General features: G+C 40.0%; 1 protein-coding gene across 1 annotated transcript in view; it reads left to right on the top strand.

Annotated features, from left to right (window-relative positions):
• Positions 1–7,014: 7,014 nt before the first annotated feature.
• xirp2a (xin actin binding repeat containing 2a) overlaps positions 7,015–25,574 on the top strand; it is a 77,639-nt gene continuing 59,079 nt past the window's right edge. Inside the window, exon 1 of the mRNA XM_088329813.1 lies at positions 7,015–7,209. Within this exon, the coding sequence (XP_088185939.1) occupies positions 7,015–7,209 (195 nt within the window). The remainder of the gene's footprint in view (positions 7,210–25,574) is intronic.

The following is a 25,574-nucleotide window of genomic DNA, read 5'->3' as shown; positions in this document are numbered from 1 at the left end:
TAAATTGACAGTGTGATTTACAATTTTTCTTATCATTTGTGGTGACAATTTTGCCGTAATAAGGGATTTTACCATTTTTTACCTATTTAAACTCTCATTCATTCCTGGTCAGTCCGTCAACGAACCTCTGCACTTGCAACGCCTGCATTTTGACTCTGTCCGGTATCCTGCTCGTGTATCCAGTATCTGGTATCCGGTATCGATCCCGTTTGTCCTGTCCTGTCTGGTATCCTGCTTGTGTATCCAGTATTCTGTATCGATCCCGTCTGTCCCGTCCTCTCCGGTATCCTGCTCATGTATCCAGTATCCGGTGTCTGTTCCATCCTGTCAGATATCTTGCTCGTGCATCCTGTATCCTGTATCAATCCGGTCTGTCCCGTCCTGTCCAGTTTCCTATATCTGGTTTCGATCTCGTCTGCCCCTGACTTCCTGTTTTCCCGCGCCTGACTTCTCTGTCTCACTTCTTCTACCCAGCGATCGCTGAATCGCTGGCGTTTGTGTTCCCGTACATGACTGCCCCGTTTCCGTAAAATAACGCTTCGTGTGCAAATGTTACGCAATTGGGTCCACCGTCTGTTCGGGTTCTGACACTTTCAGCACAAACTGTAGTAAAGTATATAGTTGTCTAATTATTTTAAGAAAAATAAAGTTTTTTTTATCATTGATTTTGCCTTTCGTGAGTCTTTTTTGGAAAGTAACCAACATAATAAACAAGTGTTTTATGCAGTGCTTTTCTTCCTCTATTGTTAATAAATGTCATTCCCCAATGTTTTTATGAGCTATATGTAGAGCAGTTTTCCCTCCAAAATATCTATAGTATATTTTGTGTCATATTTTTACATAAATGTGAGACTGAGATTTTTATTTATGTTTTATTTTTTGGTCGTTCAGTTTTCATAGTTTCAAAGTAGCAAGGAGCATGAAAACATAATATTGCCCTACAGTGAGATGTTATTTTAGACTCTGCACTGGTAAATGTAATTGATTTATCGGACCGCTTTATGCTGATAGTTTTACGAGCCACATGAGGTCTCAGAATAAACCTTTCAAGTGAGTCTTGAGTTTTAGTGGTTTTTTATTTATTCTCAAATTAGCACAACTCCTAATGACTTTACTTCTATCTACAACTGATTGCTCCCACAACACTATAATAATGCCAAAGGTGGCAATGAATAAAACATGTTTAAATTTCCATACTTAGAGATACAAAGAAACCGATTGCTCGTGAGGGGAGCAGATAAAACCTCTGTTTAAAGATTTATCAAAGACAGTAAAGCTAGGTACAGTACTTCCCAGCACACTGCCAAGAATAGCAGAAGACCTAAAATGTTAAAAATAAAAGTTTAGTCATTTCAAGTTATGTTACCCCTGGAAGCCTCTGAAGACATGAGATATTATCTAATTGTATTGATGTAAAACAAAACGAATTTGTTAGAAGCAGGAGGAAACATTTTTTTTTCCTTTGGCCCATGTAACACATCCTTATGCATAATGTAAGTATCAGTGACGTGCGATGAGGTTCGTGTCAGATTCACAGATAAATGAACGTACATCTTCTTCATCATTTGATCAGCAGAGCAAGAAAGCAATATATAAACTGTAGCATTATTTTTTTTTATTGTCTTACCTTAACTTATAAATGCAATTTTTGCGCTGCTCCTTTTGAATAAAAGGATTACATCAGATCAAACTACTAGGCTTTATAATAAAACATGTCCGTGCAAAGAGTAAAAAAAAATCCTAGATGGCTTGATTTGCTGTTAGCTTGCAAAAAAAACCAACATATTTTTTTTTACTGGTTGGGTTTTACGTGTTTGTACTAAATCAGAATTCTTGGTCTTACTATTGTACTCTGCCATGAGGCAAGAGAATTGTGAGCCTCATTCTGCATCTGCAGACCCTCAGCACAGTAATGTCATGATTACCGATTGGCATCACCTGTGCCCGCTCATTTGGTGCCAGCCGCTGCGGGCTACCTGATTGGTTCCCTGTCCCGTTTTAAGCCCCGTCCTGTCACTCTCCGGTTGTAAGTCCGTCAGCGAACCTCTGTAGTCAGAAGGCAAGCATTTTGACCCTGACTCCCGCCTGTCCCGTTTTTGCACCCGTTTTTCCGTCTGTCCGTTCCTGATCTCAGCGTTTGTCTCTGGTAACGACCTGTTTTTGATCCTGACCACGGCTGCTCTCCTGTCCCGGTTTACGGACGGTTTATGATCCCGACCACGTCTTTGCACTCCTGTCGCGGCTATCGACCTGTTTTTCTGTCCTTGACACCGCCATCTCCCGCTACAGGAGATCCACTTCCGTATTCGGATCATGATCCGATTGCATGAGCGGCTTGCTTCCTGCGTCCAGCGAGCACAGGATCGTGGGCGCTGCCCTTTCTCTGTCTATCAATAAACTTGTAATTAACGCTACGCATTTGGGTACTGATTCCATTCTGGTCGTGACAAGTAATACAAACTAATTGTATTTATAATGTGGGATATTTCATTGAAAAAGAAAGACTAAAAATGTGAAGGTAAATGATTCGGTAATGTAAGGATCAGAGTTGATATTGATTGTCCATCTAGAAGTCACCAAGGTTAGGATTCAGCTCTTGCGAGCAAAATAAAGAATAACACTTAATACATATAACCATTTAATATATTTTTAATTCTAGATTTCAATGCTGACAGGTGAGGCCTTGCCTCCTCTGACTGCACTTTACTGGTAAGCATAAGCGTAAATACAGTTGATTAGGACTGAACATTTATTGGAATGACTTTTTTACTGTCTGAAGAAAATCACATGCTTTGGATATTTTTCTGTGGCGCAATATGTAATTAAAAAGTGGCAGCGACAGCTTCCGACAACCCTGTCTTTTAAGGCTAATCCTATTTATTCAGAGAAATAAGGAAACTGATTGCTTTTGAGGGGAGCAGACGGCACCCCTGTTTGAAGACTGTTGAAGAAAGAATTCCTCAAATTCAGATAAGCTAAATACAGTACTTGTCATGAACCAAAACAGAATCACGACCCAAATGTGTGACGTTTCTCACACAAGCCTTTTATTTTACGGGAAATGGGGAGTCATGTACATGGAATGACAGGAAGCCAGAGGCTGACAAGATCGATACCAATTGCCCGAGCAGATATCGGACAGATGGGGTCGATACCGGACAGGACGGGTCAGACAGGATTGATATCAAAACAGGATATAGAAAATAAACAGGACAAACTAGATGGGAACAAAACTGGAAACCGATACCAAACAGGACAAAATAAACGGGAACAATACCGGACAGGAAATACCAACAGGAAACAGGGCCGAGTCAAAACCCAGGTCTTGCGGGGCAGAGATATGTTGACGGACTGACAAAGGAAGAGTGAGACCCCTGAGCTTAAATAGACGGAAAGCCAATCCGTCAACGAGCCGAAGCAGGAGCCACATGGGCGGGGCCAATTGGGCGCCATGGCAATTGTGACAGTACTGCCCAGTTCACCGTCACGGATAGCGGGATCTGAAAAGGATTAAAAACAACAACAACAAAAAAACATTTTTTTCCTTTAGTAATCTTATCTTAGTTAGCCCGTAAAGACTTATTATCTGATTGTATTGAGAAAAAAACCTACTGGGAGAGGTGGTTACTTTAACCCTTTTGCGATCAAATGGTTAAGAACAGGTTGCAGTTAAACAGAAAAACTGAAAAAGAAAACCTAAAACAAAACCATTGAACCGTTGTTTCAGGTATGTGATTCACGGTTCTTGGTTAGGTGCTGTAAAGTGAGCCATCTGAATAATACATCAGTCCCAAGTATAAAGGCAGTGCAATGTGTCCATTATAGTCCAGCTTTAGTAGTGACTGATGATTCATTTAGATTACAATGTTATACAGATTGCCTCTTGACTTTTCTTTTTTTATAAACTGTTCTGTTGGTCTTGACATTTCTTATCTTAATTATTTGATCTAATATGCCACTATTTCATGACACCCTCATTCAAGGTACTTGCACCCCTCATCATCAGCAGCATTTGATCCCCACTCTGTGAGAGTAAAGCAGGAAAAACATGAATTCAATCACGTTCTATTTGAATACGGTATCTGAATATGATAAGTTAATTGCTACACATCAGAATAAACCTCTAATAAATGAAACAAAATACTTGTGTGTCCTCCATTATGAGAAGAAAAACATGCAAAAAGTCTGTTGTGAAAGGCCGCATCGGTGTTAAGGTTAAATTCAGTTCATCTTGAAATAAGGTCACTTTTCCTCTGTGGACTGGTAGGGCTATTCAAGTCAAGTCAAATCATGTTTATTTGTATAGGCCTTAATCATAAGGAGTCTCAAAGGGCTGCATAGACCACAGATTATAGCAAACTACAGACTATTATTACACCATCCCTGATCTAAAACCTACATGAGGGCAAGGAAAAACTCAAAACTTCAACATGAGGTAAATGAAAAAAACCTTGAAAAGGGACCACACATGAGGTAATTCCTGTTCCAGGATGACCTGGCTGCAATGGATTCTGCAATAACAAATAATACACAGATATTGTCAACATGAAATATAAGTCATTCATAAGCTATAGAATAGAAGTGTGTTTTAAGCCTAGATTTAAACAGTTCCACTGAGGTTGCAGACCGAATCTCAGGGTGATCCGAATACGGAAGCGGATCTTCCGCAGCGGGCAATAGCGGTGTCAGAGACGGAACAACAGGTCAATATCCGGGACAGGAAAAAAAGAACCTGGTCGGGGTGAGAAACGGGTCGTAAGCCGGGACGGGAGAGCAGACGTGGTCGGAATCAAAATCGGGTAGTAAGTCGGGACGGGAGAGCAGACGTGGTCGGGATCAAAACGGAAGCAAAGACGGGACAGGCGGGAGTCAGGGTTGAAAAAGGCTTGCCTTGTATAAACAGAGGTTCACAGACGGACTGACAACAGGGGAATGATAGGACTGGGTTTGAATAGGGACAGGGAGCCAATCAGAACCCGCAGCGGTTGGCGCCAAATGAGCGGGCACAGTTGATTCACATCGGTAATCATGACATTATTATGTTCGTTCTCCTGACAATGTGAATAGATCTCAGATCACAGTCTGATTTTTGTACTATTGCTGGATGCAGCATTGTGTGTAAATGATCCTTGATTGGATTCAGGTCTAAGATTCAGCAAGCAAAGTCAATTTGTGAAAGAGATGTCATTGTACTGAAAATGGAATTGTACTTAATGTGATCCGGTGAATGGAGTAGCTAGTGATTGTCCCCCTTTGTTAGAAGACATTAAGACATCCAGGTACTCCATATGGGGCGGGATAAGCAGGCACAGTTCAAGGAATTCAATCACCACCCCAGGGCTAATAGAGGGCTGACAAAGAGGATGGTCTTAATGACAAATTTAGAAACAAAAGTGTTTGTATATATTTGAGATGGCGCAAAAGCACACCAAAGCGTTGGCTTGGCACAACATCCGCCAATAAATACCATGAAAGAAGACTTTTATCGTACGATAACGCAATTGATAAGTGAATGAAATTAGCATAAACTGACTCTTATCTTGGAGAATACACAAAGAAAAGCATATGACGCAGATCTCAAGAATCAAGCATTTTAGCTGACCAAAGAAGAAGGAAACAGAGCGGCTGCATGTAAAGTTTGCTCTGTTGAATCAATAGTGAGTTGCTGAAAACAGGAACGGAAAAACCTGGTGAAGTGTAAAAATAAAAAAAAATAAAAAGATGTTGGGAGAAACAAAAGCAGGAGGCCGGAACTGACTACATTCTTGAATGCAAGGTGGATGCCCAGAGAGCAGATGTCTTTCTACAGTGCACATGGGTACATGTGGCTTTTAGTCAGGTGCGGCTTATTTATGTCCAAAGTGTTTTTTTGTTTTTTTTTAACTTTGTATTATGTGTGGCTTGTCGTCAACCACACCAGTTCATAGTCCAACAACTACAGTTCTCATACTAGACAAAGGGCTCCAACTTTTTTGAAGTTAAGAAATACTTCTTTGTTACAGGCTACCACTCTTATGAAGTTTCTGGATATAAAAGTGAAACAAAATTTGTTAATTGTTAAAAACATGGCAGTCTTGCTTCAGCCTATGGAACACATCCGTATGTTCTAAGTGTCACGTCTGGCGCGGTTGCCATGGCGCCCAGTTGGTCCCAGCCGGGTGGCGCCGGATTCTGGCGCGGTTGCCTCGGCGCCCAGTTGGCCCCGCCCATGAACACCGGCTGAGACGTATTTGACTGATTGCTTCTTAGAGTACTTAAACGCGTTCCTTTGAACTGTGCCTTGCTGGAGCGTTTGTTATACTTGGGAAACGTCTGCGAGACTTATACGAGACTTCTGTTAAACCCTGTTAAATGCTTAGTTCTGTGAATCTGCCCGTATTTGATCCTGTTTTGTTTTTGGTCTGATCCGTTTGTTTTTGACAACTTTTCTTTTGTTTGGATTTCTAATCCACTGCGTGACCATCGATCCCTGTATCGAGTGTGCGCACCCTCCTCGTCCTCCCCCAATAAATTGTGAGTATGTCCACACAAATGGGTCCTTATTTCCTGTTTTCCGCTCTGCTCCGTGACACTATGTGAGCGTAAGAGTCAATACAGTTGGTTTGTACTGACTGTTTATTGTAGTGATTTTTTTTACTGTTTGAGGAAAACCACAGGTCATTTGTCGCGCAAAATGCAGTCAAAAAGTGTCCATGGCAGCTTCCTGCAAGTCAGTCTCTTTGAAGGTATTTGTAGTCAATGAGAACAACATTTCAGTTCCATTTTTGCTCTGGCAGCCCCACTCTTTTCTTCCCTCTGTGTAAGTAATTATAGGGAAGTTGGGAAAAAAACTTTGGCAAACTTTCCCTTTCCCCTCCTCTTTTCAGCTTGCTCAGCTTGTGGAGCTTCTCGCACAGTGAAGGACCAGCAACAGTCTTTTATTCACCTTTTCAGAGTCCCTTATTTTCTCAATCACACACTACACTTCCTCCTTCAAAGGGAAAAGGAAGGTGGAGGTACAGTTTCTCAAGGACAATGGAAATTCAATCAGGAAATGGAGAAGGCGAAGCGAGCCCTGCGTCCTCGGCCCGCCACTCACACAGCCAGCACGGGCCCCAGGTAGCCACATCGGAAGATCAGGTGCTCAAAGAAGACCTGCAAGCTGCCAAGAGGATTGAGAGATTTGACATCCCCCTTGACAGCCTGAAAAGAATGTTTGAAAAGTCAACCGTGAGTAGAGAGACTTTTTGAATCTCCCCTTACCTGCTTATACAATTTTTACTCGTTTTGCATGTCACCAGAGTCTGAGGGTTTGTCATGAACCTTGCGATTTCGATTGAATATGTCACATAGATGGGGGGTTTTCATGCTGGCCACATATTTACAAGGAGGCTGAAAAGAAATGAGAAAAATGCATGCAGAAGCCACAAGTAGCATCTGGTGGACAGATCCATGTGGAAAAATTACACTCATGGAAATCTAGTTTCTCCACAGATAAGTTATTTCTACTGTTAATTTCTTAGTTGCAAAAACAACCTCTTGAATTAAGTGGGAAAAAAACACAAGAAACATCACACGATTTTTCCAACATCAAATGTTGCTTAATTACTCTGCTATTGTTTGGATGAAAAATACGGATAAATAAAGCATTAGTAGTCAATTAATGAAAATGCATTGTATTCATTCCATCATTTATTGAATTCATTTGAAGGGGGGGGGAAAACGATCAAATGCACGTATCTCCTGTTCCATTTTCCACCCCTGCTGGCAACCTGAAAGGAAAGTCTCACTCATATTTTCCTAATATTCAGTGATGACTCTGAGAAGCCCAGGCGACCTACTTTCTGACCCACTGTGGTTGTGAAATTTATTGCACCTACTTTTGAGGTGAAGGTGAATGGAATCTTTACCACAACGATCAAAAATCTTTTGCAGATGCCAGAACACAATCCCGAGTTGGCCTATTATGGGGAACGTTGCCATGCAATGCCAGGGGGTGGCACAGACACACTAGCACAGTACGCCTGCATTTGCCATTTATATGACGCCCTGTTATTTGAGACCAATGTATGGTTAAAAAGGATGTGAAAATAGTGCTGTAATTGGTACGTCGGCAGTCGCTGGACCCACATCAAACACATCTAAAAAGAGAGTGAACGAAGAAAGATCTGTTGAAGTCACATCTGGCAACCGGGGGTAGAAGTATTCAACACACATGATTGTTGCTAATGATCTGCATCGAGAACAACAGAAAGAGGCACAGTTGCTTCCAGCAGGGCCTTTGTTCTTCTCAGTATAACCCCAAAATGCTGATATTTGCTTACAAAATTCTGCAGTTTCAGTGTTTAGACTTTTCTGCCAAAATATGATCACGGAGATTCACAAATTATGATATTTTAGGCTGAAGATGACCGAATTTTTATATGAAGCAATAGAGTTCAAACTTGTTCCAGAAGTTAATCCCACATGTGCTGCGAGTATATGGCACATGACATTGCTTCCAGACACAGTAGCATGCCATTTGTAGTCACTTCTGTTTCTGTTAACATCCGAGCTAATGCAATCCATCTGTTCAAAGATTTTATTCACTAATGGTTTAAAATATGCCTCCAGAACATTAATCTTCATGTTAATTGAACATCCGTCGATTATCTGCACCGCTTATCCTCAGTAGGGTCGCGGGGGAGCTGGAGCCCATCCCAGCTATCTTCGGGCAGTGGGCAGTGCCCGGAGGAAACACACGCAAGCACGGGGAGAACATGCAAACTCCAAACAGGAGGTTCAATCTCATGACCTCAGAACTTTGCCGCACATGCGCTAACCACTGCGCTGCCGTGCCACGTTAATTGAACAATTAATCGATAATTTGACGATTTATGGGTTATCATATAAAAAGCTAATGCATTTTACGTTCAAAGAATAGTCTGTATAATTAATCCCAAAATAGATTAGTGTAGTTTTTATTTTCGGAAAATAAAACTAACTGATGTCTGAACAATCGTGAATCATGATTCGGCCTGGGGAAATTATTCAAATTTAGAAGGGGAGAATTGCTGCTACAATGTTGGGGTTGTGCTGAATGTGGCCAAATAGAAACTAGAGATTAATGCACGATTAAGGTTAGCTAGTACAAGTGACAGATATATGTTAAAATTATTTTTCTCACTGAGCCAGCCCAAACTCGACTTTGACATGAGCCAGCCCTTCGGAAAATCTCCTGTTCTTCCTGATTAGTCACTCTGGCATTGGGGTCTAGTAAGCCTCCTTCCACCAGAGCGCCCCAAGCTGCTTTGGAACTAGGCTCATACCTGTCCTTAATCATCCTAGGCCTTTATATACGACTGTCTGGACACCATACTTGGTTGGGTCATTATCATTTTAATTTCTACCCCCATGTCATGTTAGTCCATGGTTTATATGTAACATTACTCCTTGCATTCCCAGTTCCAGGTTAGTCTTTGTTTCTGGTTTAAGCATTTTTGTTGTTGCTTTGTGCCAAATTGTTTGGTATTTGGTCCTAGTTTTGGTAATAGATAGATAGATGTTTTGAGCGTCGCTGTTTCCAGTTCCTGCCTCCCCCGCATGGGTCCATTATCTACCACCAAAACCTAACACTTTCACCCTTTAAAGCTGCTGCCCTTTTGACCCGACCCTGAAAAGGTGGATGAAAAGTCATAGATGGATGTATGGATATTTGTTTATTCATTGTATTGAAACATTTTTGGCTGGATGAAAGCAACTTTGTTTTATTTTGTTGAAAACGAAATTCCAATATTCCTTGTTTTGACCTGTTATAAACAAAAACATTCACTCGAGTAAATTAAAATTATTTTTTTATTTTTGTAACTTTTTGACTTTGTTGATTTGAAAGGATTTTTTAAAAGATATATTTTTGCATGCATTGATTAAATGACCAAATAATTCACAGATCATTTATATATCTCAATAATTCAATCAATAATTACATCCCTGACGAATCATAACTTTGTCTGCACTTTTTAAAGACTCCTAACAGTTTCATTAGTCAAAATAATTCTAGATTTTTTGGGCATTATACATTTAATGTCTATGCTTGAATGGTCTGTAAGTGCATTTTCAAGGTTCGTAATAAGAAAATTATAAAACAACCTAGGCATTGACTCCTTCATAAGGCAAAGCTAAATATTTGACAACATGTTTTCCTATTTCTTCCCCCCCAAAATGTTTATATTTAAAAAAAAACATGTATGCGAGGATATTTGGTTCCCATTTGTCATATGATCAGTTTTCTCCAGGTTAAATAAATATTCCGAGTTATGTCGCGCACTGATGTATTGGCGGCTTTTGACCAGTGGGTGGTAGTGTGGCATTAATAGACAAACAAGAGAACAAGAGAGACTGCGTACGTTACGACAGAGACCTTATTATCTCAGTTATTATCACCTCCAAGAATTTGAACTCACAAACTAAATAAATATATACATTTGTCTGTCATATTCTCTTGGTTTGAATATAAAGTGTCTCATTTTGGCTTTCTTGGTATATTTAAGACAAAAATGTAGCCTGGGCAGATACCCTACATCAAAGTGATAGTGTATTGGGAATATAGCGCCTCTTAGTGGTTAAAGGTAGGGTGCATAGTTTGAGGCGTCTAAAAAGTTGAAAGTTAAATATTTTCTCTTTTAAGTATGAGTTAACAATGCCCACCTGAAGAGCATTTATGATTTATTTCCCATTGCGCCTATCTGCTTTTATCTTACTTTTATCAGGTCTGTTCGGGGAGGAACAAAGACCGCAAAAAGATGAAAAATAAAGAGTTTATTCAGAAATTTATGCAAATAATGTGTTACTCTGTCGCCATTTCCTGGCTCAAAGTCACATTGCAGCTTTAAGGTTTCATATCCCGCAGCCCTCCATAAAAAAACAACAAATATATATATATATATAAATATATATATATATATATATATAATCTCATCTCATCTCATTAGCTGCACCGCTTATCCTCAGTAGGGTCGCGGGGGTGCTGGAGCCCATCCCAGCAATCATCGGTCAGTGGGCAGAGGACAACCTGAACTGGTTGGCAGCCAGTCGTAGGGCACACAGAGACAGACAACTCACTCGCGGGTTCACACCTAGGGACAATTAACCAGCCAATTAACCTGACATGCATGTTTTTGGAATGTGGGAAGAAACCCACTGAAGCACGGGGAGAACATGCAACCATGCACAGGAAGCCTAGTAGCTGGATTTGAACCCATGTATTTATTTAACATAAAGCTCAGCCAGAAGGAGCTGAGATGATTGTCCACAGTCTTGCAGCTAAGGGTAACCCTAAAAAACCCCAAATCTTGTGAAATACTATGGGAAAAAACGAGAAAAAGAATTGTGTTGTTTGGTCACTTTTGAGTTTTCGTAGTTTGTATTCTTCCTTGTACTTTGTAGCACTCTTTTACGGTTGCACTAAACAGTATGTCGACATCTAGTGGGGGAATACTACAGTGTCCCTTTAAAAATAGTAGTAACTGTCATGATTACTGATGTGACTCAGCTGTGCCCGCTCATTTGGCGCCAACCGCCGCGGGTTCTGATTGGCTCCCTGTAACTATTTGAACCCGGTACTGTCTATCCCCTGTTGTCAGTCCGTCTGCGAACCTCAGTGAACACTAAGCAATCCTATTTCGACCCTGACTCCCACCTGTCCTGTTTTTTGCTCCCGTATGTCTCCGGCTACGACCTGTTTTGCTCCTGACCACGTCTGTTCTCCAGTCCCGGATTCCGACCTCTTTTTGTCTACTCTCCCGTTCTAGCTTGCGACTCGCTTTCGACCCCGACCCCGACCACGCCTTGCTCTCCCAGTCCAAGCTACCGACCCGTTTTTTCCGTCCCTGACACCGCCATCGCTCGCTACCGAAGATCCACTTCCGCGTTCGAAACACAATCAGAGTACGAGAGAGACTTTCCTCCCGCGTACAGCGACCACCGGATCGTGAGCGCAGCCCTTCCCATACCTGTCAACCTCCACAGCTCCATGCCCGTACAAACTGTCGTATTTTCTCGTATAAAATACAAAATAATCGTACACTATATCTTTTTTTTCTGAATGATGGGAAATCCCCAGGCGGCAGACGCATGCGTTTGACAAATTTGCGTTTTTCTGTACAGATTTCCTTGTACGTCGTACTCGTCATAAAAAACGTAGTTTATACGGCAAAACCGTACAGGTTGACAGGTATGCCTTCCCTTTTCCCTTCTATAAAACTTATGAGAAACGTCACACAACTGGGTTTCCGTTCTGGTCCTGACAAGTAACAATAAGAAAAAAAATATATTTTTTAACACAATGAACCTGCCTTACCTTCTGAATGTATATAGTATAAAATTGTTTTCAGGTTATAAGAAATACGTTTGTAATCAACTATTGTTAAAGCAAGTTAAAGAAAAAGAAATAAAAAACTACAGACACAAAATATAAAGAAAAATTGAAGCTAAAAATGACATCAAACCCACATGAGTACTTTTTGAAAAATGTGTAAAACACAATGTTTAGTCTTTCAGATTGTGATCGAATTTGACAAAATACCAGGTAAGACCTCAAGCTATTGTCTCACCTGCCTATGCTACGCTCCTCTGCAAGCATTTAATTGCAAAAAAATATACAGGCGAGAAGAAAAACCTTCTATTTCCGTGTGTTCCAACTCAGATCAATGTTAGTAGCACTTGCAGTGATTACCTCAGTTTGAGATAAAACTTGAGAGTCTTACCTTTCAAAAGAGAACAAAACAATATTCTCCAAATAGCTCAAGCAGAGCAATTTATTTTACTTTGGTTGCGTCTTAGATTGGCAAATTTTACAGGAATATTAAGGCGCTCGTCTTGGGATCAAGGGATCCCAGTTCTAATCCCGGCTCGTCCTTGTTACATGTCGAAGTGTCCTTGGGTAAGACACTGAACCCTTAATAACCCCAATTAGCAGGTTAGCGCCTTACATGGCTGCTACAAGGCCTCTATTGAGAAATGTGGAGCACATTGTAAAGCGCTTTGGGAAGTCATTGACTTGAAAAGCTCTATATAAATGCAAATCATTTCATTTTATTTTCAAAAATTGGTTTATTGGTTCTCCATATACACATTTATTCTTTATTCTCATTGCTCTTTTCTGTAAGATTAATACAGGCTGTGTATTTGTCATGTAGGTGTTGTCCCACACATCCACCCAGTAATTTATGTATCAGAGTATGGAGGAGCAAAAGAGTATGTGAAATAGTAATGCATTTAAAATAGGTTTGACTCAAAGTAGCAATCCATGGGAACTTGCAAGGTAACATGAAATCATAGTGAATGCATTTAATGAGGGGAGTTGGTTGTTGGGGGAAATTGTTTTTTCACGAATCGACTCGTTAATATTCTCATCAGCTATAGATTAATATTTTTTTCACTTGTGTCTTCAGTAAAATGTCTGCCTCCTTTTTATTTTTGATGGAATAAAGCCTGTCAAATGTAAACAATTCTTTGGTAAAAGTGCTCACACTGAGCATGCGTTTAAAGCAAATCCCTGAGGGGTGGCAAAATGTATCAAATTTAATGGTTCAAAACAGGGACCTCGTATATCATGTTGCTTCATTCTGAAAATAAAAAAAATAATATAGAATTACTTTAAAAATACTGCTACAGTAACACTATATTACAAAATACTACTACAGATTTTTTTACTCCAAAAATTCTACAAAAGGACAACTCCCGGATTATTGCAAAAATACTGAAGAAATATGGAAAAAAATACTACTATGGGCATACAAAAATACTACTAAAATGCTGCTTTGGAAATACATCAATTATACTGATATACAAAAAATACCATTACATAGTACTATAATATAAAAAACTACCAGAGAAATATTACTACAAAAATACTACTGGAAGAGGTTTCCAACACAAAAACTGCAAATTACACCTATAAAGATCTACAAAAATTCTCCTATGGAAATATCACAAAAACAAGACAATAATAAAACTACAGTAACACTGTACTACAAAGATACTACAGAAATACAACAGATATACAACAAACATTCTTATATGGAAATACTACAAATACAACACTGATAGTATAAAATAATTAAAAAAATAATCCTACAGTAATACTGCAAAAATACTATAATCATAAAACTACTGTAATAGTACAAAATACCACTATATATATATATATATATATACATATATATATATATATATATATATATATATATATATATATATATATATATATATATATATATATATATATATATATATATATATATATATATATATATATATATATATATATATATATATACTTTTGAAATACAACAAAAGTACTCCAAAATACTGAAAAATAGTACTATGGAAATACTACAAAAAAATTCAGAAATACTACAAATCTCATTTTGCTTAGAGCCCCACGAAAGCTTGTTACACTCTATTTTGGGGGTGCTCAATCGCCCCCAAATTCAACCCAAGCAACCCCGAAGTTGTAGGATTTTAAAAACACCTTTTTACCTAACAAAGGAGGGATTGGGCTTCAATATGATGAAAGATTTTAGAATTTTAAAAAAAGGAAAACAAAACAAATGTGAACAACACAGCGTCCGAAATACTCCACTGCCTTGATGGTTCAGTCCATTTATTTCCTGGCTCTCCTGTCTCCTCTTTTGCTTGGCTAGTGCCACTTGCTGCATAGCAGTTAAGTCTTTGGAGGCTCTGGTGTATTAGGGAGGTAGTATGTTATACAATGGTTATGTTGAACAACTATTTTACCACCCAATACCATGATTTATTTATAATGAACGGATATGAGCAGTGTTCCCTCTAAGCTGCACATCCTCAGTGCACAAGAAAATCTATCCAGCGCAATGTTCCCTCTAAACTGCGTGTGTGAGTTTTTCGAGTTTTTCGAGAACCGGCTTCTTCGGCTCGGCTCACTAAAAGGAACCGGCTCTTTCGGGTCCTAAATGGCTCTTCAGGTTGTTTTTGCTTCTTTCATCCCTATATGACCAAATATTATGTAAAATTATGTACAAAATGACTTAAAGGAAGGGGGAATAGAACAAAAAAGAAAAAAATAACAAAATGAAAAAGTAGTAAAAAGCTGAGAAAAACAGAAACAAAAGGAAGAGAAAAAAGAAGTAAAAATTTAGAAAAAAAGCCAGAAAAAAAGAAAAGAAATCAACAAGGGAAAAAAAGTAAATAGAGAACAAAAAGAAACAAGTAACAGCTAGGAAAAAATAAACACAATGAGATTTTTTTAAAAGGGATTAAAAAAAATAGAAAAGAACAGGGAAAAAGAAGAAAAAGTTTGTGTTGCATTCAAATAAATTCCAATTATACCAAGTCAATCTTGTTGCCAACATTGTACTTCCACTAAAAAATGTGATTAAATACAGTTGTGTATCGTGCAACCGACTAAATAAGCCCCCAAAAATGTTAGTATTATGCGACAAAAGATACCAGGAAAAAAAAGAAATGGAAATCTTGTGAAAGAATTGTTGCAAAAACAAATGACGTTTGTAAGGCCGTACAACCTTTGCAATAATACATTAGTCAATTCATTCAAAAGTGAAAATTTTTTTGCATCGCCGGAAACTCAGCAAAATGTAACTTTATGTCAAATTTTGGACATGTTTGATAATGACTTAGTTGCAACACTTGGGATTGCTGTTGCTCACTGTTGTTTCAAGCGTTGCTCACCGACTTTGTGTGAACGCTCAGACCCGTGGAAAATTAGAGGGAACATTGGATATGAGTCCTCATTTTAGCTGCATCGAATCAAATGCAACAATGATCACCATAGCTTAGTTTTTGCGTGTGTGTAAGCTACATGTGAGTGGTTATCCTTCCAGAACCAGCATGGACTTTTGCAGTTTTACCGCAATAAAGTATTCTGTTGAGATGAGAATCTATTACCCACTGTAACTATAAAGATATACGCATGACCTTCTACTAAATTATTTGTATATGGCTGTCAGCGCTAAGAGAAGGCGGGGTGGGAAGCGAGGAGAGGGAACCTGGCAATTGAAAAAGATGTGCTTGACCAAGTGCAACACCAAAAAGTTATTGGAAGATTTGCAACCCTCAAGCCCAGACGATGCAGATTAATCCGTAAAGTGATGGGTGAAATTATAAAGTGTTGAATAGAATGCATCATTGACTAATATGTTCCACTCTTCTTCTGTAGATGTATGTGTGTGAGAGGAAAAACTGGGCATGGCGTAGTAATAGCATTTCTGCTAACCTCAAAGTCTAATGTGATGTTCACAAATGGGAAATAACAGTGTTGAATCGTCCTAATTCACTTTTAAGCCCTAATGTATAATATTTGACCACTAGATGGCATTGTACTGTCTAATGCAAACGAAAACCAGTGTCACAGAAGACAGTGGAGCAATGAGATGCCAGACAAGCAGGGCTGAGACTTCTAGGTAGGGATTCCACTATGTAAAGTAAATACGAATTTCTCGACCTTTTTTTTTTTTTTATGGTAAGATAGTTCATGTATTTTTGCCTGGTATTCAAATCAATGTTTTTTTGTTTTTTTCATAAGTCAAGTCAAGTCATGTTTATTTGTATAGCCCTTAATCACAAGGAGTCTCCAAAGGCTGCACAGACCAGATTATTGTCACGAACCGGAAGAGGATCAGGACCCAAATGTGTGACGTTTCTCACACAAGCCTTTTATTTTACGGGAAATTGGGAGTCATGCACGTTAGGCAGCAGTCTGGCGTGGAATGATACTAAGCCAGAGGCGACGAGATCCATAACGATTGCCCGAGCAGATATCGGACAGATGGGGTCGATGCCAGACAGGACGGGACAGACAGGATTGATATCGAAACAGGAAATCCAAAATAAACAGGACAAACTAGCCGGGAACAAAACTGCAAACCGATATTAAACCACGGGAAAGACAGGATTGATATCAAAACATTATATCGAAATTAAACAGGGAAAAATAGACAGGAACAATACCGGAAAGGAAATACCAACAGGAAACAGGACCGAGTCAAAACCCACGTCTTGCGGGGCAGAGGTTCATTGACGGACTGACAAAGGAAGGGTTAGATCACTGTGCTTAAATAGACGGAAAGCCAATCTGTCACTGAGCCGCAGCTGGCGCCAATGCAACCGTGACAATTATTGCAAACTATAGCCTGTTACTACACCATCCCCTGATCTAAAACCTACATGAGGGCAAGGAAAAACTTAAAATCCTCAACAAAAGGAAGAAACCTTGGGAAGGGACTGCACATGAGGTAACCCTTAACCTATCTTACCTTAATGAAAGTTTTTTGTACCACTGGGCACTAAATATTACACACGGTACCGTTAAGTGAAATGAAAAACAAATGTTTGCACCAGCTAGACACACTGGTCACCCCTAAAGCTCTGAACCTAAAATCGCCCACGACGTTAAGTACACCAAGAGACATAATGTGTCAGCATGAAATTGATCTGCTTTTGATGAGGACACTGGTACCTCCATCAAGTTTATTGAGCTCGGGAAAATTCCATTAACTTTTACCAGGCATCTCTAGCGCCTCGCTTTGACTGATTCAAATCTTTTAATGGAGTTGCAAATGTGCTGCGCGGTGATGACTTGTTGCTGTCCCCCGTCGGCTACAAAAATTGTTGCAGTGAGTTTGCCAAATGTGGCACGGGAGTCCTTTCAATAAGTAATTGGACTTTAATTTTTATTTCTTGTCGGAAAGAAGATTCTGAAATATAGGTCTAGGTCGTAGATGGCAGCTGCAGCCATGATGCTCCTGATTCTGTCTGTGGTAAAGGCTCAAACCTAGCTACATATTTTAGGGGAAAGGATGAAAGCGTGGTGAGTGGTTCCCTTGATATGTAGCCATTTCATTTTCGAAGCATGTTGATTACTCTTCAGGTGTGTCAAACTCATTTTAACTCGGGGGCCACACGATAGAACAAACATTCTGTCGGGGGCCGGACTAGTAGATTAAAGAGAAACAAAAAGTGAGATAAAGAAATAAGAGAAAGAGGGAGGGAAAAGGAGAGAGGGCAGGACAAAGAAAGAAAAAGAGAGAGAGGGAGTGAGCGTGAGAAGAGATAAAAAGAAAAGTCATGAGAGAGGAGAAAAGAAAGGGAGAGGAAGAAAGAAATCCAAAGAGAAATAGAAAGACAGAAGGAGAGAAAAGAGAAAAGAAAGCGCAAAGGGTAAGAAGAGAGAAAGAGAAAAGGGAGACAAGGAAAAAAAAGGAAACTAGAGAAAAATATGTTAAAAAGACAGAGAGAGAAAGAGACAAACAGCAACAAAGCAAGAGGAAAAGAGAGACAGAGTGAAAGAGACAGAGAGTGGGAGAAAAGGGGTGGTAAAGAGAGAGAGAGAGAGAGAGAGAGAGAGAAATAAATACAAGTAAGGTGTCTTTGTGAGAGACACCTGGCTTTAGCAACATCAAGTTGACATATTTCAACCTGCAGCTGGTTTTTATCTTGCGCTTCTCTGTGTGTTGTCTCGCGGGCCGGATTCAATCCCTTAGCGTGCCTGATCTGGCCTGTGGGCCGTCTGTTTGACACCTGTGCTCTTGATGGCTGATCACAAACAATTATCGAAAAATGATTCCAAATTTACGTGGGACATTCAATTATTATTTTGCGTTTGTGCTAGCTAAATAGAAAAATATTAAGGCTTGCTGCATCCTCTGTTATATCAACAGTGTGATTAACTCCAATAATACAAACCCAAACATGGATTCCCAGAAAACTTTCAAGTCAAGTCAAGTCATTTTTATTTGTATAGCCCTTAATCACAATTAGTCTCTAAGGGCTTCACAAGTTATTACATATAAGAAGTTTAGGTTACTCGTATGCTATAGAGTAGAAGTGAGTTTTAAGCCTAGATTTAAACATTTCCACCGAGGTTGCAGATCGAATCTCAGGGGGAAGAGCATTCCACAACACCGGTGCCCGGATGGAGAACGCTCTCGAACCAGCGGAACACTTCTTGGCTCTTGGGATCACCAGGAGACCGGCGCTCTCGGAACGAAGGCTTCGGGCCGGGAAATAGGGGGAGATCAGATCTGAAAGATATGAGGGGGAAAGTCCATGTATGATTTTGTATAGTAGTAGGAGAACCTTAAAATCGCATCTTAGGCTAACAGGGAGCCAATGCAGGCTAGCCAAAATTGGGGTGATGTGATCGTACTTTTTTGTCCTTGTTAAAAGCCTCGCTGCAGCATTTTGGACCAGCTGAAGACTCTTGAGTCTGGTCATCGGAAGACTGGAAAGTAGTGCATTACAGTAGTCGAGACGGGAGGTAACAAACGCATGAATTATGATTTCCGCATCCGACTGAGAAAGTATAGGACGAATTTTAGCAATGTTACGGAGATGGAAGAAAGCGGTTCTAGTAACTTTCAACCCTGCGGCTTATTCAGTGATGCGGCCAGTTTACGTAATTTTTCCAACGGCCGCTAGCGGCGCTCGAGTACAAAAGGTAAAATTTAGACTGCAACTTCTTAGCTTGTGCACGAATTAAATTAGCGTAGATATATCCTCATCATGCAAATTGCAAAAAGAAAGGCACATGACGCAGCTTTCAAGCTAAACGCAATAGAGCAGTCCGATATAGAAGGAAACAAAGCTACCGCACGCAAACTATACTTTGCGAGCGTGATGCTAGCGTGTGTTTGAATAAGGAAGCGTGGGACGACGTCTATATGACAAAGCCAGATATAAGGAGGAAGATGAAGATGGTTTACCGTGATTTCTACATGTACGGTATGTTTTTCTTAAGAAAACCATTTGCTGTGTTGCGAGCATGTTGCTAGTAGCGTTTTGCTACCCTTCACAGGCACGGTTTAGGATGAAAGTTATAATATTATTATTAAAGCTTTGAAAACTCTCTCGGTGTACCGTCTTTCTTTGTAAATATGTGTAACCATGTATAATATGTATTTGCAACTGTATATTTTTGTAATGTATTTATTTTAGAAACTTATTCTGATATGTTTTGTACGAGCAAATGAGAAAGAAGGGGCGGGGCAAACGCGGGCTGACGGGAAGTGGAGTAAAAGTGAGACGTGTTTGTGGACGCGGCTGACAATAGTGGATATATATTTTTCCCATCCTTACCTTTGGAAATATACACTTTTTTCCTTGGATTACTTTCAACAGGCATCCGGACTCTGCAGGTCTGCATTAAATATTAAGTACCGGTATCATTTTCCGTTCATTTTGCCGGCGGAGTTTATTAGACAGTATCGGGTATGGGTTAATTTCGTGTTTGTATTGCGTTTCTTCAATGTGGGCGCATGCGGCTAATATACAGGTGCGGCTTGTGTATGTATAAAATCGGTTTCCCTCCCGAAATCGGGTGGGTGCGGCTTATAATCAGGTGCGCTCTGTAGTCCGGAATTAACGGTACTCATGCAAGTGTCTATTATCTACCGTAATCCGTTGCTTTTTGTTGCTTTGGAGGCTCTTTGCTATCTCTCAACTGAGTTTGGTATGGTTATTAAGAAGCTGCCTCCATGTCAACATTACCAATGAAAATGTTAGGCTGCTTATTTATTGAATCTCATGATGAGAAAAGCTGACCTGGAAGCAGGGCTTAGATTCACATTGAACAAGTAGCTGACATGACTGAGGAATGACAGCCATGCAAAGACCTTGCAAGCCGCCTTCTTAGCTTCTCTGCGCTCGATATGGAAATCTGCAGACTGTGATCTAACATGTTCGTTAAAGTGACGCACACATACACGCACGCACGTGCAAACGCACACACTTGCACACTGCGGTAAATGCATAATCAGTGTTACAGGTTTCTACTGAGGTTTTTTTTTTAAAAAGGTTAGGATGTATGAGAATTTGTAGAGACGTGCAAGAAATGATTACTTTAAAAAAACAATCTCACGTACGCTATTCTAAGTATAGAGCTTTGAGAGCGATGATTACTAAAAGCAGAAGTAGGCAACCAAAAATGTTTAAAGAGCCACATTGGACCAAAAAACAAAACATAAAAATGTGTCCAATGCCTCACAAAAATTAAAATCCTTTTATATGCCTTATGAACACTTGCTATTTGTATCTACTGTATATTGCCTATGTTAGCCCACTATTTAAATGAAAGTTGGATGCAGCACATCCTCTAAATATTGATGCAAAACGTGACTACTCTGTTTAACTTCATTTCAGTAGTGATGAATTACAATATATTTGATTGCTTTGGCAAAATAAAGATATAAAGATAAAGATAAAACCATCTGTCATGATTACTGATGTGACTCAGCTGCGCCCGCTCATTTGGCGCCAATTGCCGCGGGTTCTTGGCTCCCTGTCAGTATTTGAACCTATTCCTGTCAGTCCCCTGCTGTCAGTCAGTCTGCGAACCTCTGTTTTTCAAGGGAAACCTTTTTTCGAGCGTGACACCCGCCTGTCCTGTCTTTGCTCCCGTTTGTCTCCGGCTACGACCCGTTTTGATCCCAACCATGTCTACTCTCCCATCCTGACTTATGACCCGTTTTTGATCCTGACCACGTCTGCTCTCCCGTCCTGGCTTATGACCCGTTTCTGTCCCCGACCACAATTTTGCTCTCCTGTCCCAGCAATCGACCAGTTTTTCCGTCCCTGACACTGCCATCGCTCGCTACGGAAGATCCACTTCCGCGTTCGGAGGACAATCCGAGTACGAGAGCGACTTGCTTCCCCTTGCCCAGCGAACACCGGCTCATGGGCGCAGCAGCCTTCCACTCTCTTCCAATAAAACTTGTGGTAAATGTCACGCAAGTGGGTCCTGACACCATCACATTACACAACTCATCACAGGCAATTGAGTATTCTGGCGCTGAATGTCCTTGCTTTGCTGCTCAGTGATGTCACTTCCCATTTTAACTGGCTTGACCCCCGCCTGTCCCGTTTTTGCTCCCGTTTGATTCCGGCTACGACCCGTTTTGATCCCGAGCACGTCCGCTCTCCCGTTCCGACTTACGACTCATTTTTGATCCCGACCACTTCTGCTCTCCTGTCCTGGCTTACGACCAGTTTCTGTCCCCGACCACGTTTTTGCTCTCCTGTCCCGTTTACCATGGTGAAGTTGAGAAGAAAATGATTCATATTCCAAACAGATGCAGCAAATATGAGCACGCACACACATGCACACATGCACCTGCAGTACTTAGGGGATGAATAAAGTATCTATCTATCTATCTATCTATCTATCTACATCCTGAGAGTGATCAGAAAAAAACAACCTAGGAGATAACGTTCTACTTTCCTTCGACTCAGCCACAATGGAGAGTATTATACTGGCATACTGCATCATGTTGTGGTATACCGGGTGCACGGCAGCAAAGAGGAGAACCTTAGAATACAGCCAATCATAGAGGATCATTCACCGTCCGTTTTTAAACCTAGTTTTCAAAAAAACATTTTTATTCCTTGGCTTTTGACCCAACGTGAGACCTTGTTATTGTTTTATTATTTTTGTATTTTTTTATCCTTTTTTACATATTTTAATTATTTTATGGTCAAGTTAATTTTATTTTAAAGTACTATATATGTATATATATATATATATATATATATATATATATATATATATATATTATATATATATATATATATATATATATATATATATATATATATATATATATATACATACCACAGCCATATCCCCCTACCTAGTGGGAGGTGGCTAGAGTCATTTCTGGCTCTTTTTGGGAGATTGATTCAAAGGAGGGGATTCCCAGCCCCGCTCAACCCAACTGAGTTGTTGGGAGTCATTAGGTGACCAAATCCCCCAATTCTAACCCTAATGCTGAACGCCAAGCAGGGAGGCAACGGGTACCAATGTTTAAGTCTTAGGTATGACTCGGCCAAGGCTTGAACCACAACCTCCGAGTCTCGGGGCGGGCACCAACAAGTACTACCTTGTTAATATTACCTATCCATACAAATATTTTACTTAAAGTCATGTCTCATCTCATCTCATCTCATCTCATCTCATTAGCTGCACCGCTTATCCTCAGTAGGGTCGCGGGGCTGATGGAGCCCATCCCGGCAATCATCGGGCAGTGGGCAGGGGACACCCTGAACTGGTTGCAAGCCAATCGCAGGGCACACTGGGACAGACAACTCGCTCGCTCATTCACACCTAGGGACAATTTGGACCGGCTAATCCACCTGAAATGCATGTCTTTGGAATGTGGGAGGAAACCGGAGTGCCCGGAGGAAACCACAATTTCTTGGTGCTCTGAAAAATAATTAATAGTTAATTTTAAACATTTAAACCACTGCTGACAAATCTCTCAACATGCACAGTAATGTGATTGATGTTGTCAAGCTGTTTTGTTTCTATCGCCTTTTATGTTAGTTTTGCCGGACGTTGCATGTTGCATGCATGAAGTGTGAATTTCCCTACGGGGATGAATAAAGTATCTATCTATCTATCTATCTATCTATCTATCTATCTATCTATCTATCTATCTATCTATGTTCTGCTAAAATGCTAATTCCCCTTATAGAAATCAAAGGGATCAAAGGCAGCACACGCAAGCACGGGGAGAACATACAAACTCCGCACAGGAAGTCCGATAGCTGGATTTGAACCCACACAGGAGTAAAGTCAAGTCAAGTCCTGTTTATTTGTATAGCCCTTAATCACAAAGAGTCTCAAAAGGCTGCACAGATCAAAGACTCTTATGATACCATCCTCTTATATTGTCAACATATAGGTTATTCATATGGTATAGAGTAGAAGTGTGTTTTTTTTTATAACTTTTTATTTCTCACACACATTTTGACAGAGGTTTGATTCCTCCATCATACAGCAACACAAACAAAAAATATATACAATTGACATACCCATAAATAACAAAAGAAACAACAACAAAAAATGTTAATAAAATAAATGAAATAAAAAGTGAGGTGTTTAGACATCAAGTAAAAATTGTGTGATAAGCTTCCATCTTTTCTCAAATTGATTTAGTTTCAGTTGAAGTCTTGCAGTGATTGTTTCCATAACGTACATGTGCTTTAATTTGTCTCTCCATTGTTTTATGTCAGGAGGTTGTGGTTTCAGCCAGGACACTGTGATCATTTGCTTTGCTACCAGAAGCATAACCTTTAGTATATATTTATGTTGCCCAGTCAAAAATTCTTCTGGCAAAATTCCTAATACATAGGTCACTGGGTCCAACCGCAACTCCTAACCAATAATTAATTTTATTTCTGTCTGAATACTTCTCCAGAAATTTAATATTACAGGGCAATTCCAGAAAATATGCGTAAAATCTCCGACCCTCCCACAGTTTCACCTACCTAGATTTGAGGTATTTTTATATTTTTAAGTGATAGAGGGTGTATAGAAGAATCACATTTTTACTTTCCATTCAAACTCCCACCTTGTCGGGCTTCTGGTTATTTTTTCCCATTCGTCGTCTTTTATCACTACATTAGCTTCTTGTTCCCATTTTTCTTTAACCACTATGTCATCAAGCTTAGATTTAAACATTTCCACTGAAGTTGCAGATCGAATCTCAGGGAGAAGAGCATTCCACAGCACCGGGGAGTTCAAGGAGTTTTGTTATACTGTATGCTTGTCTTGAAGTGCCACTAAATTTGTGGACAAGGTGCACTACTTTGTAATCAATGACAATAAAGTTTGTTTGTTTGTTTGGATCCCTTAACCACTAGGGCCGTAGGGGCATCATTTTCCTGTGGTGTGTCTTGGGCAAGTACAGCCTGGAGGCGCCCATCCCTCTCCAGGCCAACTCATGTTTTCGCTCGGTCTCGAATAAACAACCAGTTCAGGGTGTCCCTTGCCCACTGCCCGACGATGGCTGGCATGGGCTCCAGCACCCCTGCAACCCTACTGAGGATAAGCGGTCCAGATAATGGATGAACTGATGGACATACAAATTAAATGATAATCTTTAAAATTAAACTCATTTCACACATTGGTCAGAACCACTGTTTTTGTACTTGTTTGAAACAAAATGTCCCCCTGTTAAAAATTGATTCAGGGTGAGTCATCTGGTCTACGAGACCCCATGACACTGTCAACAGTTGTCAGTTGGGGGTGTAGTGGGTTGAATCTGGAGGGTAATCTTGGATCTATATCTTGCATGTACAGCCAACAAAGAGTGTAGGAATGTTAATAAGACAAAGAAAAGAGTTATGTTTTAGAGCCAGGACAAAACAGGGTGTTTTTCTTTTTCCGGCTAATAAATTAGATGCAAAGCAGACCATACAGTGGCAAGCTATCCTTGCATGCAGAGAAATTCTTGGCTTTACCTTTTGGGGCAGAACAAAAAAATAAATAAAATTCAGTCCTTAAATACTGCTTTGTGGTATCAATAAACAGAAACTCAGGTAAAACTAGAAGGGCTTTGAGCCATTAAAACATCACCTGAGCTGAGACACATTTTTCACATCTAGAGTAACCCATCTGTGAAAGATGGTGTTCATATCTAAACCCCTTCCCCTTTTCTTGGGTGGACAGACGCACAAACAAAAAAACAAACAAACATTATATACTGTATATAACATATACAAATACATTCAGGGACTCCCCGCTACTTCGCGATTCGTTAATCGATGTTTCCTTCTTTCGT

Source organism: Urocampus carinirostris, chromosome 3 (assembly GCF_059441175.1).
Source record: "Urocampus carinirostris isolate Australia breed hairy pipefish chromosome 3, RoL_Ucar_1.0, whole genome shotgun sequence".
Classification (NCBI taxonomy): Eukaryota; Metazoa; Chordata; class Actinopteri; order Syngnathiformes; family Syngnathidae; genus Urocampus; species Urocampus carinirostris.
Note: the sequence above shows the minus strand (reverse complement) of the source record. Positions and strands in the feature narration are given on the sequence as shown.